The sequence below is a fragment of the Pelmatolapia mariae genome, linkage group LG5 (assembly GCF_036321145.2).
Source record: "Pelmatolapia mariae isolate MD_Pm_ZW linkage group LG5, Pm_UMD_F_2, whole genome shotgun sequence".
NCBI lineage: Eukaryota > Metazoa > Chordata > Actinopteri > Cichliformes > Cichlidae > Pelmatolapia > Pelmatolapia mariae.
Genome location: NC_086231.1, coordinates 10,722,105 through 10,741,404, shown reverse-complemented (window position 1 = coordinate 10,741,404; position 19,300 = coordinate 10,722,105). Strand labels below are relative to the sequence as shown.

Sequence of the window (19,300 nt, the reverse complement as noted above, 5' to 3'; positions counted from 1 at the left end):
ACACTCACACCCACTTCACGACATGATTGGCTATTGTGTGGAGGTGGTGACTGTACGCTGGGTGTGAATCTCTCGCTATTTTTTTCAATTCGTTACGCAACAACTTGTCGTGCTTTTCGTGAGTACAACTGAGTGTAGCACTATGGGTGTTTTTAATCAGAGAAAATGCACTGTATTATTAGCTGCACTTACACAATAACTTAAAATTGCAGACATTTGGTACAGGATAGATGCCAGGCCTCACAGACTGGTTCTGATTGTGCTCAGGTCCCTCTCTTTTAAAAATAATTATTAAAAATAAATTATTTATTCATTTTAAAATGAAAATCTGCAAATGAGCTCCAGCGCCACTTCATCACACCTGCTGTCCTATTCCAAATGTATTAATTTGATACTATTTTTTTATTGCTTTGAATCATTTTCCAATTCATTTCACAATGAAATCAGTCAATAGAGCTATTTGGCAAACCTTTTATTTATTCCCTTTAAATGCAGAATCTAGACGTTTCAGCCATATTTCAGCCTCAATATTTAACCATTTTTCATTTATTAGATAACTTATTCAACATTTTTTTTCTGCCAACTTTTCAAATTTATCACCTACTGCTATTAAAGCTGGTTCTTTTTAATGTTATAATTCTAATAAATCTAGCCATTTATATTGATACAATGAACTGCTATTATTTTTTAACAGTTTACATTTAATTTCAGCTTCACCCATTTCTTTTTAGCTGAGACATTTACAAACTACCACTAACTATGACTTTTTTTGCCATCTATGACTCTGGTGTGCTTTTTTAATTGTAAGATGTATAAACTCATAAAGCTAATGTATCCTATAGAGTAGGATGCGATTTATAGTACCGCAGGGTACTGTAAACTATACTCCCTTGTTGTAAGCAATCAAGTAAACTCTCTTGTACAGCGTATACCACCTCGGTATACTCTGTATTCACTACATCTCCCAGCATGCATCAACTGGGGGATCCTGGATGAACAGCAAGAAGATGGATGTCTGGATGGTGTGTCTCCTCTGCCACTGTGTGTATATTGCTGCAGTAGAGGCTGCCTTCTGCATGAGGCTTTGCTGAGGAGTTTCAGTCACAGAGGAAGACGTCCACAGGGAAAATGCTGCCTCCGATTGGCTGATGATCCTTTAAAGACTACCAATCAGACACCATCCTCATAGTGTGACTGCGTGTTTCCCTCTCCGTCTCTAAATGTACTGTGTCAGCCTGCGCATATTTTTATGTTTGCAGCGTTGCATGCAAACGTGTCTGTGTGTGTGCAGGATGCCAAAATCAGGAGCCGTAAAGGAAGGGGAGGGGCAAGGATAGAAACGCTGAAGAAATAGATAGAGGGATACACAGAAGAGAAAAGAGGACAGTGGAGAGGGGACAGATGCCGAGAGACCAAGAGTGAAAGGCACACTGAGGAGAGACAGAAAGCGTGAGGAGGAGGAGGAGGAGGAGACGATCTGCTGAAGGAAACAGCAGTGTCGTTGATTTTCATAGGAGTCAAGGCAGCTGTCCTCTGTCACCGTGACGATGGGCTGCTGGCTTTCTGGACCATGGATGGGCGACCAAACGGTGAGCCGCCAAATACCTGCCTCACTGTTACAGATAATGCTGTAACAGTGTTTTATGATGTCTCATTAAAGTAGATGGAATTAAGCTTCATTCACATCCAGGTTTGAGTGCGTGCGTACGTGTGCATGTCTGAGTGTCTGTATATGCAGATGCAAAAAGGCATCATCATTTCTGCAAGACTACATTTTTGTGTGAGTGCGCATGTTTATAAATGGATGATAAACCTAATTCTTCAGCATTAAATCTAAATACTTTTTGTAGGCATGTCGAATTTTTAATGTTGTGTGTATAAGAATGTGGTTCATCTTCATTATCTCCTGAAGACTGCCGTCCTCTGGCTACACACACAGGTGCCATTTTGTGCTTCTCAGCTCATGGTGTGTGTGCGTGCGCCTGTTTGCTAGTGTGTGTGTGTGTGTGTGTGTGTGTGTGTGTGTGCAGTTGAATGTAGAGGAGGGTGACTCATGGTTGTGATGTGCTGGAGTTAACAATACTGTCCATGCGTCTAATTCGATAGCCACTGAGCTGCATGTGTGTGACAGTGTATGTGTGTGTGCATGAAGCAGGATGTTGCTTGAAGGTATTAACCCTTTAAAGCAGCCATGGATATCATGTCACTATTTTTCATATTTCCTTTAAACTGCCATAATTCAGCTGTTTGGGTGTTGCATACCGGAAAAAAACTACCATCTTTCTGCAGGCGGAGGGTCTTCTGACCTAGTTGCGTAATATTGAAAAATTGAGTCAGTTTGTGGTCTGTAGTGTGTTCACACTGCAAAAAAACCCCCCCAAAACCAAAAAAACCCCTACATGAAGTGCCATTAAAATGGCAGCAGGCAAGCATAAATTTGATTGTGGTGTTGATGAATGCAGTTTTCCCACAACACATTACCAGATTATGTTTGTTTGCAGAACCTCATTATTTAATTAATTCTATCATGTCATTAGGGCAAGAAGCCACATCTTTAGTCCACACCACCCACTCAGTTTGTAACTCAGGTGTCCAATTTACACATTAGTGGTTTCTATGCTTAAGGCCATGTATCTGCAATAAAATCACAAGGGTTTATTTTTCAGACTTGACAAAGTTCTTCCAGAGCCACATAAGGCCTGCCGTTTTCACAGGCTGTGAAGGATTAACCATAGCTACTGTTCTATGTAGCAGCTGTTACATGTATTATATTTAATCAGGAAAAAATAAATCCACATTAAGACACGTACTAACAGTACCAACTGTCTGCAGTGTGGAGTTCTGTTTTGTTCTACCTCACTGCCATAGGGACTAAAAAAATTCTGTTGCTGGAGAAAATCTAGGAGTCAGAACCAATCCAAAAAGATGACGCATGAATTACACAAATATTTTATTTTGACCAACCCCTAGCTAAGAGTAATGCTAGTTATCCTTCAAGCTGTAGGCACTTTTTTTTCCTCGAGGCTGGTATTTATAATCAAAACCAGCCAGTACTCTGGTTATTATTTTTTACCTGTAGCTGAGCACTATAGTTCTTTTGGAGTGCTTTGTTCTAACCCAGCGGTCCCCAACCGTTTTTGCGCCACGGACTGGTTTATGCCTGACAATATTTTCACGGACCGGCCTTTAAGGTGTCGCGGATAAATACAACAAAATAAAACTAGTACCGGTACCGAAAAAAAGAAGATTTATTCATAACACACGTGAAAAGACCCAGGAAAACCAAGTTAACGATAAAAACGATAACAAAATAACGCTGAAAACCGATAAAAACCCTGAAAACCATACATTTCACACCTGAGCCTCAACTCTCGCGGCCTGGTACCAAACGACTCACGGACCGGTACCGGTCCGAGGCCCGGGGGTTGGGGACCGCTGTTCTAACCCACTGGATGGCAGGACTTCACTATGCAGTTTGCATGTTGTTCCTGTGAATGTGAGTGGAAATGGTTGTTTTTCTTTTCCCGAGTCAGCCCTCTGATGACCCAGGGTGTATTCCTCCACTCTCAAAGTGTCACCTGAAATAGGCTCAAGCCCACCTGTGAGCTCTAAAGTTTAGAAAATATATAATTGAGATGGAGACCCTTTGTTATCACAAGATTTCACATTTACAATCAGACAGTTTGACGTGATAAAAATGAGACACTTACTCTGTTAAGTCTTAAGCATATACAAAGGTTATATTAGTTAATGAAGGCAGGATTATTAGGGTGAGTATCGAGCTAATGTTAATGTGTCCATTGGTGGCGATTAATGTGTCCTTCAATGAGCTTTGTGTCACATGAATTCAGCAGCAGGCAACTTTGCTAACATCACAACCTTTCTGTTTGCCTCAGATGAATGGGCGGAGTCTAGCACACCTGAGCCAAAGGGATGCTCTGCGAATCCTGGCAGCCAATCAGCGTCCAATCACCATGCAGATCAAGGGCCAGAGGAGGCGTGGCACAGAGGCAGATAGGGGATCCTGGGAGCCCCTTCCCCTTGACCTGAAGCACCTCAATCTGCCCCTCCCTCTGATGGGGGCGGGCCTTAACACTTCTAGTCCCTCTTACCAACACAGGTAATAAAACATATGATTTGTTATGTAATGTTAAGAGCTGTAAAACCACTTTGTCTCACAGTGATTTTAAGAAATGCCGGTATGCAGTTACATCAGATTTCTTATGACCACACTGTACTAAACAACTAAATAACAATGTCATTATACTGTGCAAACATCCTTGTATGCCCTGAAAAGTTAAAAGGAGCCAGTATCATAAATAAATTATAGTGTTTGCTGCATCCCTGTGGAGTGATGATTGGAAACTGTTTAATTGAACGAGAAAACTAAATGCTTTACTGATATTTGTAAAAATGTAAAAACAGTTTTAGTAAGAGGATGCTTCTTAGGTTTTTTTTAAAAGCGAAAGCAGTAAATATTCAATCATTCCACTTTTAAAGACCACAGAAAATGACTTTCCTTAAAAGTAATGCAGTACATTACTTAATTATGCTAGAGAAAGTAATTTGTTTCACTACTCATTTCATTACTTTCTCATTACTCTGTAAAATGATCTAAAATACACTGTCTCATAATTATCCATTAACAATATAAACCTGAGGCTGCAGCTTCACACACCAACACAAACTCCTATCCTAAAGAGGATACACATGGGATCTTTCTTTAGTATTTAAACATAAACACAAAGCTGACAACACAAAGCAGTTTAAAACCAGCCCAAAGAGACTTAAAAGCGATCGTCAGTGTGATTCTCTTGTAAAAACATGAATAGGTAGAAACTGAGGCTGTAAACATGACTTCCCATCATTTACCTGTTGAAGCTCAGGCTCTGGCTGCTGGGTTGGGGTCAGCATACACTCAGCTTTATCAGTTCATTACTCTAGATTCTTGGCTAGCATGCAAATAACACAGCAGTATAATGCAGCTGTTTCTGTACTGAAAGCAGTTTGCACTTTACCATCAAATTCTTGTCCTTTTTTGCAATAAAATAAAAGTGTATCTGAAACTGTGTATTTCACTCCTCCTGCACAGAAACTGAAATCAGCTAAGTGTGTTTGTTTGATGTCTGACGGCTTGCAGATAACTGAGGAACCTTTGTAATGCAAGTAACTATGTGTGTTAAATTACTGCATTACTGAAAAATGTAATGGGATTACATTGTAATGTATACATATACGTGTGTTTGTGTGTGTGCGCATGTGTCTGAGTGACATAAATTTCATCATCACATGTTGAGTACAATGTAATGATTACAATGTTTATGCATGCGCCCCAGGTGGCAGGCTTCAACTAGAAGCCTATCAGAATCAAGTATAACATGAATGACTACTTAGCTGTTGTGTCTTTGGCTGTTAATCGACAACAGTACAGTCAAAGGATTTTCAAAGCCGCTATCCTATGAGCGTGCGGTGTTCCTGAGATGCCATCACATGTGGTTCCAAAACACCAAGATAGTGATGTAAACACACTCAGGATGAGGTGTCACAATAGACTTCATGACCAGTTGATGTTGACTACACTCGTCTTTCATACAGTCGGCATTTTTTGCTCTAATCTTTAGTTTGTCTGTGAATTGTTGATTGTAAGAGTCAGTTGTTAATTTTTTTAAATGTGTGAAATAAAAATAAATAAAATAAAAATTAAAGTAATTGTGACAAAGTTCAACTTAACAGACTATACAGTGAAACAGACACAAATGTATAACGATGTTAAGGAATGTTACTTACTTCTTCCAAGGGGATACCCACTTGTCCAATGAAACGTTATCCATGTTTGTTTTGAAGAACGTTAGTGTCTTCGGACTTGTATAATTCCAAGATTTTTGCCTTAAAAATGTCTGAATTCTGTGTCCTTGCCATCTCTTTCAGACATTATTACAACCATCTGTCTCTGCCTCAAGATCGCTGTGATGGCGGACGGTATAGCTACCTGTCTAGTTCCCCACGGGACACTGTGGACATTGGTCGCCAGGTGATATTAAGAGACAGACAGACAGACGGACAACACACACACACACACACACACACACACACACACACACACACACAGAAGTGCACTTACATCCAGACTGTCGATGAGGCCATATAGCACAGCCAATTACTATTTTCATAATTTCATAAAACACAGCTCAGTAGCTCCTCTCACATGGTTTTTTGTTTTGTTCTGGCTGACATGGCTGACAAAGCTCATGAAAGGAATATTAGATGGTCTACCAATTACACCCCTAATTTCTAATCACAGTTTGGTTTCCAAAACAACCCCAAAAACCCCTCATACACACTCATCTGTGATTCTAGAGTTGCACTGCGGATGAATTTGTAAAAGTTCATTTGCAATAAATGGATACCTTCACACTATAGTTTCTGATTTGTCCAAGAATGAGTTTAATCAGTAACAAATTGTATTACACATTCTCATGTTCTTTTGTCACTTCCTACATTACTCAGGATCTAGAACTAGCTGGCCGTCGATCAAAGGGACAGAACTGCCTGATGGGATGCTGCAGTACTAACTTAGAAGAGCAAAACGCCTGCCACAGTCAGGTATGTAAAAATCTGCTTTTCCATAAAATTGTTAACGTTGTTCAGGGCTCTAGACTAACTTTTTGACATGGGCGCACCGGTACGCCTAACTTTAAAAATTTAGGCGCACCGGCACAAAAGTTAGGCGCACTCAAACTTTTCAACCGCATCGCTTAACACCGCAGTTTTACATGTGCGCTTTCTTTGGGGGGAAGTTGCAGTCCATACAGACAATATTCATTTCTAAATTATTAACTAACAATCTTGTGCTTAAAGTGCTTTGTCAATATTGTAGAAAATGTTAAACTTAATCATCATCTTGGCCTGACGACCTGTTTGCTGTTGGATGCTGCTGAAAGGCAGTGGGGAGAGGGGACACTTGGGCAGTGCATTTATTGCAGCATATAATGTGTTTTCTGGATACACTGTGCTTTTTCAGCATTCAAAGATTGATGGCACTGTGTCAGAGCACTGGCTATGAATTTCAGACGGATCAGGCCTTAACTTAACAAAAAAGTTATCAATAGTTCTTTCATCTTTTCTTATTACCCACAGCTACATCCACTTCTGTCGGGCCTAGGCTGCTCACTAGGGCTGGGTATCATCACTGATTTCTATAATCCATTCGATTCAATTTAGCCTCAGACAGTCAGAAATATTATAATTCTGATCATTTATCAGTACTGATACATGTGAGACTTCATCAGAATTGTGAACATCACAGCAGATGCCTTTGTGTCAAAGTAACTGAGAATAAAACACAGAAAAACATGAAGGAGATTTTCCTGGCCTGGCTTTTTATAGCAGATAACCTTAAAAATATTCTGTAATATTCTGTAATTTTGCACAATTTTACAAAGTTTAAATTTCTTCAGTATTGAACAGCAGAAAATAGGCTTTCTTGTCCGAGGTCATTTAAGTGAAAAAAGAAAAAGACAGCGCTGTAAACCACGGTAGACTGGTGGGTAATAAGAGAATGAATAATGCAGAAAACAGATTTGAGACGGGAAACTGTTCTTGAAGTACAGAGAGAGAGAGAGAGCTGTGCATGAAGTGTGATTTTTATCGTGATGGAAGAAAAAACAGCAAAACTCAGAGCGAATTCATGACGACATTGATCAAATGTGAAGCGTAGTTCGCTGCTTCTTTTGCTGCTGGCTCGTCGAATTTTGGTTGGAGAGAGACAAAACCTGCAGGTCAGAATCAGCGCAAAAAGACGTAAACACAGCGTGGACCCGACGCATCAGAATCGTTGAGCTCCGACAGCGTGTCCGTGTACGGGCTGTCGGGTGAGAAAGTCGAGAAAGACAAAGCTGATTCTGATGCGTCGGGTCTGTGTTTACGTCTTTGTGTGGAGTCCGTGTACCTGCTCTCATTTGCTGTTTGGTGGTTGTTGAAATAGTTTTGTGAGCTTTAATCTGAGAATCTGGCGTTTCTGGCAAAACACAGTTATATTTAAAAGTCGATTCAGGATTTAATGAATCGATATCGCTTGATTCAAGCTACTCACCTCCCTCTTCCACCTGCACTTTCAACTGGACCACGGCCAATCAGAGAGGTCCCGCCCCTGACTATCTCTCATTGGTTTAGTCCACGATAGGGGCATAATGTGTGTCTGTTGTTGACCACACGGAGAGTTGCAGAGATTTTTTTTTTTGTTACCCGAACAGTTGGTCGTACCAGTGCGACCAAATATTTTTTTTTAGTCGCACCACTGAAAAAATTGGTCGCACTCTAGAGCCCTGTTGTTGTTTTAAACATATATCTGGCAAGTACGCAAACCCTGTTCATTAAATCAATTATGAATTGCTTATACTTGCTAGTACTCTCTGTGCAAGTAGTAATAAAGCTTACTCATTTCAGTCATGGAGCTTCATTGAGCCTCACAGCTGCACCGGCTGACACGTTCCTTCATTAACATAAATGCACACACTATTATTTATTCTCAGTTCAACTTCTACTATCTAGAAATATTTTCTGTTTTAGTAGTGTTCATTTTCAGTGACTAGCTAGTTTTTTAATAATTTTTTAATTTCTATTTTTATTTTTTTAATGAAACTTGAAAGATCCACATCTTTCATATTAGGCAATATGAGCTTGTGTTTCAATGTTAGACAGACTGGCAACGCTATTTACAGGCATACATGATTAAATTTGTTTAGATTTGTTAAAATCAAAAAAGAATACTGGCACCCTTACTCTTTAGCCATTGATGTTGATTTAACAGTCACTCAGGAACTTTTAAAAGCAGGAAACAACTGAACAAAAGGCAAGTGAATAAACTGAGAATTTGACCAGATCTCAATGCTTACCTTTAGTATTTAACAGTTTTTCACTCTACAGACACAATCAGCCAGGTTTCACTTTTTACTGAGATTCTTCACACATTTAAAACATAAAACATGTGATCATTTTTAGTGTTTGGTGTCATGATCCACTGGACTGACCCTGCCTGTTTTTATAGACAGATGATGAGGATTTTATGCTAGAGAAGCCAATGGGTTTCCTGCCCCTGCACCATGAGTTGGACAGTGGTCTGGGCTGGACAGATGGCTCCCTTCACCAGGGTGACCTCTCAGGTCTGGAGACCGAGGAGGGAGGTCTGGAGGACTGTCATTCACATGGGGCCCTCGCCCCAGGAGGGTGTGGGGGTTTCGGAGGTGGTGGCTCTCCTTCCTCAGAGTCCTTCATTTCCTCAGAGCTCAGCGACTCAGGCTTCTATAGTGTAAGCACTGGGGAGTTCAGGCACTTCCAGAGGCTGCTGGAGAAGCGAATGCGTCTCTACAATGCCAGGCTGCAACATCAGGGTGAACCATGTGAAAGGCAGGAAAGGCGTGACAGCTGCCCCAAGAGCCACCGTGAGCTGCTGGAGGCCATACCTGAGGCGCTGACAATGCAGCCTCAATGTCAGCATCTGCAGATTGGGATGGAGGATGGTGCTGGGCCTGTCTTGGACCTGCCATCACGTGGCCTAGTCAGGTAATTAGAATATCAAATTTTTATCGTGGTGCTGGTTTCTCTAAGGTCTGTCAGATTGGTGTACATAGTTAAACCAGTCTTATTTTTAATATTACTCACTTATATAATACCAGTTACAAATGATACCAATCTAACCAAAAGCCAAAACACAAAACAACCATTGATTGCAATGTGATTTGAAACTTGTTAAAACTAATTTAAAACACTTTTTTTTCAGAATAAACAGAGCTAGGAGCAAAAACCATATCTTTGTAAAATACAACCCATGGATTACAGGGACTACACATGACCTAAAACCTTTTCTTCTGGTGCCTTTTTTTCATTAAACTCTTTGTATTTCCAGGGTTTCATCAGTCCAGTTCCACAAAGCTGATCGGCCCTGTCTGAACCGTCACAGCTCCAGCAGTGGCGCCCTCTTCAATCCCTCCCATACACACACTGCAGTGTCACGAATGACAGGCCCAGTCCTCTCAACCTGCAGCACTCCGTCTAGCCACCGGAGACCACTAGTTCCAGTGCAGCACCACCAGGGGTCAAGCTCAGTTGGGATGCTGAGGAGAAGCAGAACATTGCACCATCGGCCACCTCCACAAGAGTACCGTCGACGAGCCAGCCACCCAGCTTCCCCATCCTACTGCGCTGCAACTCTGCACCACTGTGGAGGCGTCGCACCACGTAACGTCTTGCCACCAGGCTTGCCAGAGGAAGGCGAGCTAGTGACAGGTGTGATGGCTTCCCACCCTGGAGGCATGGCCCTCTCACCCCAACAACATGCCACCACTCTGGGGCACATCAGAGGTGCCAACAACCATGAGCGTTGCTATGACAACAACTCCAACAGCCAGCTCGCGCACCATGACTGGTGGCACTCACAAGAAAGAAGTTTGATGCCTGAGCCAATGTTGGTAGAAAGGAACAGAGAGATAGAGAGGGAACTGGAGCAAAAAAGGCAAATTCAAAAAGAGAAAGAGCTTGAAAGGGAGAGGGAGACACAGATTCAGGAGGAGATGGAAAGGGAAAGGCAGAAGGAGATTGAGAGGAGCCGAGTCAGAGAGCAGCAGCACCTCCAGAGTCTTGTCTTGCCTCCTCAGGCCGGTGACGTCAATGACACATGGCCAAAACCCGCCAGCCGTCAGTCTCATGGAAGTGGAGGTGGCAGAGGCCTCTACAGCACTCTGGAAGGTCACACAGGAGCTTGTGCTACAATTGGACAGGATGTAAACAAAGGACCAATTAATGCAGGTTCAAGTTCTAACCACAGCTCTGGTCTGCAGTCAAAATTTAATCCAAACTGTAAACCCAACACAACCACACGAGTCTCTAGGAGCCAGCTGCTTAGAGATCGAGCCTCTCAGCTAGCGGATGAGCGCAGCGGGATGAGCACCGACGAGGAGACCAGCACTGACATGCTGCTGGGTCGATACTGGAGTCGAACGGAGAGGAGGGAACAATTTCTTTTGGCCCGTGAGCAGAGGCAGCAACAGCAGCTACAACAGCTGCAGGCCAGTAGAGGGACTATACGAGATGTCGTTAGCAGGGGAGGACACGTGGTAGGAGGAGGAGGAGGAGGAGGAGCCTCCGCTGATGATGGAGGTCTTCTGGACAGCAATGGAGTCAGAGCTTTTGCAGAAGGCAGGTGCAACACGGTCCTGGAGTTGAGTCAGAGGAAGCTGAGTCGTATGAGGAACAGAAAGCTGTTGGATGACTGGACGACAGTAGAGGAGCTCCTGACTCATGGGACCAGGCTGGACAACCAGGATGACATGCTGTGTCCCAGCTCCCTGCTGACGGTCACCACTGTCTAACTGCATGGACACAGTGTCTAACTGTAACTCTGTGTGTGAATGTGTGTGACATTAAGCTAACAATACAACATTTTAGCAATTGTTCTTGTGCTGTCTCTCCGAGGCCAGATGAGACGATGATATTAGTTTTAACTACATGTGTCACTTACAGAGAGGTCCAGGACATATTTAGCCTTGCTAAGCACAGACTAGCTGCAGCTTGCTTCCAGTCCTTGCGTTAAGCCAGGTTAAACATTGCAAAGCCATTCATGTATTTTTTAAAAATAATCCAGGGCAACATGAGGTATTTACACCTAAATAATGTTTTTGTGTCTCACCCAGTTCAGCTGGTTTTTGATCAGTCCAGGATTTTGATATTTGAGTTAATTTATGATTGATAAACGGATGGTCATAAATTTCATGTCAAACCAAACCCAAATTATGAGCTGTGAATTTTAAGGGTCCATATGACTGGCATTTGTCCCCTGTGCACATACAATGGAGCGTACAATGTTTACCACACTCTGCTGTTCACACCTTTGTTGCAGCAGTAATGTGTAGTGACTTTGGATGAACAAGGTCCTCACCATCTCTGTATTTGAAGCATAATGATGAACCTAATACTCATTTTCTCAAGTCTCTGGGGAAGACAGAACAAGAAGACTGACAGAAAGTTGAATTGTTCCTTTAAAGAATGTGTGAATGGGAGGGAACCTCACTGTCATTGCTGTACATCACCTCAACTGATAGCTTTATGTGTGGGTGTTTGACCACTGTATAGCACTCTGGACAAAACGTCTGTGTCAGTGCATGACGCTTGTTGTAACACACAAATGAACAAGGTCAGATGAGTGTGTTTGTTTGCATCATGTCTTTCATGCTCCATCTTATGCCCCATTTATTTCACCGAAGCTCTGATAGATTTACAGACATTTAGGTTCTCACTTAGATCCTCAGACCAAGACGTTCGGGGAGCAATACTGTTCTACGTGATGCACCTGGCTGCGCACTAATGATGAATTACATGCTTTTTTATCAGCACTACAGAAACCACCAACTGTAGCAATTCAGACAATGACAACTGAGATTTAATGCCAAATCCTAAATGTTTCTTTTTTGTTTTTTAACAGAAACTGTTTACAATTCAAAGGTCAGTGGGAGCTTTTCTAACTGAAATGCTAAATAGTGTGACCTGAATGACTGGCTTGGGCAACATGAGTAAAAACATGCTGATCAAGGGAGTAAAGAGTTTGCCATGGAGGTTTTTCACAGGTGACCACAGCTTTAGTCTGTGAAATCAGTTGTAATAGTCTTTGAGAGTCAGTTTTATGCTACATTCACGTCACATTTTAATGCCATGAATTACATGCAGCTGATTGGAAAATTTGTCCCACTTGGTGAAAAGAGAACCAAGAAAGTGCCAATATAAAAAAACGATAAAACTAATGGAAAGCCATAAAATAAAAATAAAAGCCATTGCCACTGGCAGTTACATCTTAATGTAATTTAATAAGATGGATACAATTGATTCAGATAATTAAAAAGGAGCCAAGAAGGAGCTGCACGTTCCTACATATTTGTTACCTTCTGGTAAGCCAAACCTTGTATTTTATTTTTGATTGTTTAACTATAGGTCACTTCTGTGATGAGACCAAATGATGGCAATGGACATTACTAGTTGGAAAAGCCGTGTCCTGTAGCTAGTGTTTAGCTAAAATACACCACTACTGCTGAGTGGCACATTCATATTGCAAAGATGTTATAACAACATTTTATTCCTTTCTCACTGACGTGATGTGAATGCAGCATTAGATTTCTGGCCCTTCCTGGCTCATGGGTCTCTGTTCTTGGTGTCTTTACTGTTGGCTGGATGTTTACAAATCTATCTGTGCACTAAATGTTTATGCATGTTTACTGAAATCTACAGTCATGCGTTGACTTTGGTGAGAGAATTTTCAAGAAAAAAGTTACATCTCAAGACAGCTTTAGATTAGGTTTGCAGACTGCTGCTGCATACGGTTGCAGTCAGAAGGTTGCTTACACTCATCATAAATGTTATAGCAATTTTGGGCTTGTAATGATTGCCTTGAACTGCTATTTTTTCCAGACTGGCATGATTGTAAAGCATATATCTTTATTGACCTCTAGAAACAAGAACTCGGTGCACAAGTTTAAATTTATTTAGGATTTCTTAAATCCACACAGGATCAAAAATAAACATACTTAGTCAGAAGTGTACATGCTCCCACACTAATGTTTGGTTAAATGTTCCTTAGCAAGTTACATCTCCACCAGACCCTTTTGGTAGCCATCAACAAGCTTCAGGCAAAATTCTGGCTGATTATTTAACCACTCTCCTTGAAAGAATTGGTAGAGTTCATTAAAATTGGTTGGTGTCCTGGCACGGACCCTGCTTTTAAGCATAGTTCACAGATCTTAATTAGCGTTTAGATCAGGGCCAACAAATTTAAAGGTCAGAAGTTTAATTTAAACTTGTGCACCCAATTCTTGCTTTTTAATGATCTATACTGTACAATCTTTCCCTCTGGAAGAGGTACAGTTCACGGAAACCATTGCAATCCCCAGAATTACCATGACATTAAGGCCCATGATGACTGTATGTAAATTTGTGAACACAACTGTATGTCTGCCCAGAACAGACAGAGCTAAAGTCAGCGTCGACATTCCACTAAAAGCTGGTATGAAGCGTGAGTAAATCTGAAAACTTACTGATTCCAGGTCCGCGGTTCAGGAAAATGTGCAATAATACCTCAAGCTAGTTTTAATATGACAATGACGGTGTTGTGTACGCTACCTGTCAGGGTTCCATCGAATGCAGTAACTTGTTTTCGATTCAACAGATGCACAAAGTGACAAGTCACCACAAGTGTACAGCAGTCGTAGAATTTACAACAGCAACAGCAAAGGTTATGTATATATTTACGTTATTTCTTTACATAGTTTTCCATGAGAGGGACCTAAGAAAACAACTTTTTGCACATCGTTTTTATACAAAAAGTTTTCCCTACTTTTCTGTACCAGGGACCGAGGCCAGTGGAACGACTGTAGATAGAATGACAGTGTGTGTTAATGTTTTCTTTATAAACTAACATAGTGATTTATGGAGGAAAAAATCGTTTATTGTGATTGTGTTGGACATATTTCAATATTTTCTTGTGATGGTTTCAAAACCAATGTGAACAGTTTTTATGATCTTTAAAATCTTTCCGAGCTACTTTAGTTAAAAAGCTGGTTAAACCTTGATTTACTGTTTTCAAGAAGTGAACACAAAATGTGAATATTATTGTCTCTTTAAATGGATCAACTGAATTTTACTGTTGTTTTGTGTCATTATGACATGTAGATATTGATTTTGTCAGATGGTGCGTTTGAGGACGGAGTCGGTAACAGGACATGAAAATGCCATCAGATGCCTCCAGTGGTTTATGATGTGATTCTGTAGGTTTATAGCTGTGTTACGGAGGCTGTATATACAGCACAGAGATGAACACTGTAGTATTAGTATGCTTAAAACTCACATCCACATTATCAGCATTCATGGATAGTGGCTCATTTTGGTCTGAATGTTAAATGTGACTTCCATGAATTACAAGTAAGATAACGAGCACTGTAATGCTTAAAAGTGACACAGACAATACAGACAAATGTTTTCTGTCTTCTTCAGAGTGAGATGTTTCAGATATATATCAGTTTTATTTGATAGTCAACTCCAGACCCTTTTACTGTGAAGCTCCATGAAGCTTGAAACAAAAGTTGTAAGACTTAAATCTCAATGTTATCAATCTGTGAATATGAAATGAAAAAAGGAGAAATCACAGTTTTGCTGTGTTTTAAAAGCAAAAGACTTAAAGGCAGGAAACTCATAGACTACTTATTTTAGAATTTGTTATTAAATTCCTCATGAAGCAAAACTAGATAGACGGTAACACGGAAAAAATAGCCCTGTGAAAAAGTAAAATGGAGACATAACAGCTGATTGATATCCTTTATCTTGTGAATTTTGAAACAAGCTTCTCCTCTTTCGTGATGTGATGTACTGTGGTGCATTTGCACACAGTTCAGTCATGGCTGGATTAGCAATTGGGCAAGTCTAGCAAATGCCCAGGGAATTCAGATAGCCAGGGTCCACAACAACCAGGTTTACTCTGTATTATTTGGGTCTGCTTAATTTCATTTATCCCAAATTTAATAGAAATCTGCATAATGTGAGTACAGTGTAAACTTCTGCTAAATCCCCCATGTTTTGCAGAGTTTCAGTGTATAGGTTTAAATCATTGTACTTTGTTTCTTTTGCTGTAAAATCTGCTTCATTAAATTATTATTATTTTTTTTTCACATTTCCAGAAACTAACACAAAGAAAACCCACAACAAGATTATCTTAATTCATTATCAAAGTGCTGTAAAAAAGAATTTTAAAATTAAATGATTTTTTGGCATTTAAAATATTAAAAATAGCATTCAACCTTATGCTAAGACACTGTAATAGCTATAAGTTGTATTAAAAGATGTCAGCTGAAGGTTCCAGTTTTTGTGCTAAGCTAAGAGGATCCTACACTTCACAGAAATAGCTGCTTTTTAATTAATTAATCTCACTCAAGAAGACAGACAATTTTTTTTTTTTTTTTTACAGAAAATGCAAACAGTTTGAAACCTGTTAAGCATTCAGTGTGGAAGGACATGAAATCAACCTTGCACCCTGTTTATTTCCCCGTTTTACCTCTTTCAGCTGTGACTCAAACACTCTGAATAATGGATGACGAAGAGAGAAATTTTCCTTCTCACCCACCCCCCTCATTCTCTTTGCTTACGTTACACAAGGACACAGAGGGCTGAAAATAGCGCTGCTGTCCTCATGTGATGTGAAATTAAAAGCACACTGGAGCGGAGATACTTGCTGCTGGGGGATCTCAATACTTGTTTTACTCCATCTGACAATCCTTCCATCCAGCTTGCAACACCGCATCCATCTGTCTGTGCAAGGGTACTTTTCACTACGGCAAGCTTTTTGGAATATAATGATGTACATGTGATTGTAATAAAGAGATTTTAATTAGCTATGAAATTGTTGTTTTGTGCTTTTATTCAAGACTTAACTTATGTTGGCGGTCAGATACAAGCAGTAAACTTCTGTCTGTTTCACAGCTGCTTTGAACAGGTGAGGTTTTTTTCTTCTACAGTTGGTTGCCTGGACCCATATGAGATGATCATGCATCACACATTAACATGCACATTAATTTATGAATAGTCTTTCATTAGTAAACACATTACATAAATAAGTCAGTGGCCGTAGTTAACCAACTGTGATCATGGCTTGGTAGGAAAAGTATCAGTTGTTTTAATAATCCACAATATAACCTCCTTTCCAAAAACCAGAGCAAACTTTAAATAATGGAAGTATTTAAGGCCTTACTTAATGGAGATAGCGTTTAAAAATCCACTGAGAAAGACCAGAATATGTTATTGAATAAGACAGTCAAGCAGAGCTTATGTAAAAATGAAAAAAATATATATATAAAAAAGTAATGTTGATAATAACAGCATTTGTTTAATCAAAAAAGCTTGAATTCAAATACAGTTATTCATTAGAGCCTAGCCATTTTCAACAGATTGCTGCAATTCAGTCCTATATCACCTTTATCACTGCTACTCTAGAAAACTCGGCTTTCAATGTGTCTTCGACAATATTTGAATTAAAATAAATAAAACCATTTTATCACAATTTTCAGCTTCAGGTGTTCTAAGTCAGAGCTTCCCAAAGTGTGGGGCCCGCCCCCTGGGGGGGGGGGGGGGGGTGCAGAGCCATTGCGGGGGGGGGGGGGGGGGGGGGGGGGTCGGTATGAAAAGGGAAAAAAATGCTTGGACACTGCTAGCACAGGGCTCCCACACAAACACAAAGCAGGAGATGAAGCATAGCTGGAATATGTTTCCAAACCAACTTCATTCCAAGCCAAAGACTAGAAAATATGGTGACGCATCTCTTCCCTTTGGTTTCACCTGCACAAGTGCCGAGGTAGGTCTCCCCTGCATAATTGGTTTTCCCTTTGTCGGGAGCACGGGCTGGGCTGTTCAAATCACGGACAAACTGTCCCACATTCTTGATTCTTAGTTCACAAACACTTGTTGTAATAACTAACTACTCCTGACATTTTGGAGATGTTAGCTCTTTATACAGTAAAGTTACAGTGGGATACAAATAATATCAGGCTGATCCTGCCACGATTTGTTCCCCGGTTCAAATCACGGACAAACAGTATCTCATAGTTGTTTATGTTTTTAAACCCATTTTGCACAGAGAGGCATTTTTTTGAAAAATGTATTGATAGCAATGTTGAATATTATTACACAGGAAAAAAACAACTGCACGTAAAATAATCACACCGTGACGCCTCTGCCTTTCTAAATGGAGGGACAGTAACTGCATGTATATATGTAAGCCTTTAAAAACTGAAGATAGTCAGATTAACAGTAACAGTATTTTGTCTCTATCTGCCATTCTGTAATTCATCTCATGTAAACAATAACGTGGCGCACAGCGTGACGTGAAAAAAGGCACATACCTTTGACCTTGCGTGAGGAACTCTGTATTCCTCGTCCACACGTAAACGCAAAAAAGGAGTTTTAAAAAATTTCCGTTTTCGGTGATTCGAAACACCGTTTACGTGTTGACGAAACAGCTGCGTTTTCAAAAATACCTGTGTAGGTGTGGACGTAGCGTAAAAGAGTTGGTAGTTTATTTTATTACTACCTGTAATTTATTGCAGATTACTTGTATTTGCTTAATTGTTTACTAAATGTTTGAGGTGTGAAACAAACCACAATGGAGCAAAATATGGGTGTGTGTGGTTGGAGGATGTGTTTATGCGTGTGCGTGCGTGCGTGCGCGCGCGGGAGGAGGGGGGTCGCGAACATTTTTCTTGTAAAACAAAGGGTTTGGGAACCACTGTTCTAAAGGATAACTCAAGAGGTCCCACACTGCAGCCAGTCAGATCACCATTAGTTCATGCTGTATTAATCCTTAAGTAAAAACAATAAAAAGTAAGAGTCCAGCTGAGACAAAAGATTAAGACATCTAAAATTTCTTAACCGAGGTTAAGTTAGAATTGGGTGTAAAAAGGAAATCCTGCCCATCTTTTTTAGAATATTCTTGCATTGGTGCTTGTTTATATTATAACGACACTGACTTAAACTTGATGTTAAAAACTGATGATGCTCGCTATTGTTGATAACTGTCCACTTTAAAAAAAGACTATAGGCATGTAGTAATTTATTACTGTATTGCTACACTTACTATAACATCATGTAAATGAGTTTCTTTTTTGTGATGTACATTAATTCAGTTTTTACCATCATGTACTTTGCTAAATGAAACATGTAAAATATCATAACCAGATAAAATGAAATAGTCTCTTTGGGACCAGTGCTTAGGCTGACTTCTCTCTCCTGTATGCTCCACAGTTCAGGCCAGCATCTCCAAAGACAAGAATCCAATCAACAGCTCCCTCTGGAGGCCGTGGGCAACTGCTACAGGCTGATTTTAATATCGGACAAAATGAGAAGTTGTTTTTGGATATCACTAAAATCAAATCCTTTGACTTTTTCTTCTTCTGTATGTATAGATAAGCATTGTTTTTGGATGTTTTTTTGGAATTAGTGTTCAAAATAGTTTCTTAAGAAACAACATCACCCAAATTGGCACATAGTGTAGAGCAGTGTTCCCCAACCTTTTGGAGCCACAGCACATATTTTACATTAGAAAATCACATGGCGCACCACCAAACAAAAATGTTACAAAATGAATGTTGATAATTTTTCCGTTTGCTGTTTTTGCTTTCTTTTCATCTGGGTCGGAACTTTCTCCAGGACCCAGGTCATATTGATTACTTTTTCTTTTCAAATATTTATCTATTGCTATTATTTGCTGTGTTGTCTCACT

General features: G+C 40.3%; 1 protein-coding gene across 1 annotated transcript; it reads left to right on the top strand.

Annotated features, from left to right (window-relative positions):
* Positions 1-1,229: 1,229 nt before the first annotated feature.
* LOC134627495 (uncharacterized) lies at positions 1,230-16,412 on the top strand. The gene is made up of 6 exons (XM_063473631.1): positions 1,230-1,589; positions 3,897-4,120; positions 5,929-6,031; positions 6,508-6,603; positions 9,047-9,561; positions 9,905-16,412. Exons 1-6 carry the CDS (start codon positions 1,548-1,550, stop codon positions 11,364-11,366), a joined length of 2,442 nt encoding a protein of 813 aa, XP_063329701.1. The 5' UTR covers positions 1,230-1,547; the 3' UTR covers positions 11,367-16,412.
* Positions 16,413-19,300: the final 2,888 nt, after the last annotated feature.

Bases quoted from the DNA above. Each gene is read 5' to 3' on its own strand.
- LOC134627495 (XM_063473631.1), top strand. From the start codon at position 1,548: ATGGGCTGCTGGCTTTCTGGACCATGGATGGGCGACCAAACG. The intron at 4,121-5,928 runs GTAATAAAACAT...CATCTCTTTCAG, and splicing joins AGTCCCTCTTACCAACACAG to ACATTATTACAACCATCTGT. The intron at 9,562-9,904 runs GTAATTAGAATA...TTGTATTTCCAG, and splicing joins CCATCACGTGGCCTAGTCAG to GGTTTCATCAGTCCAGTTCC.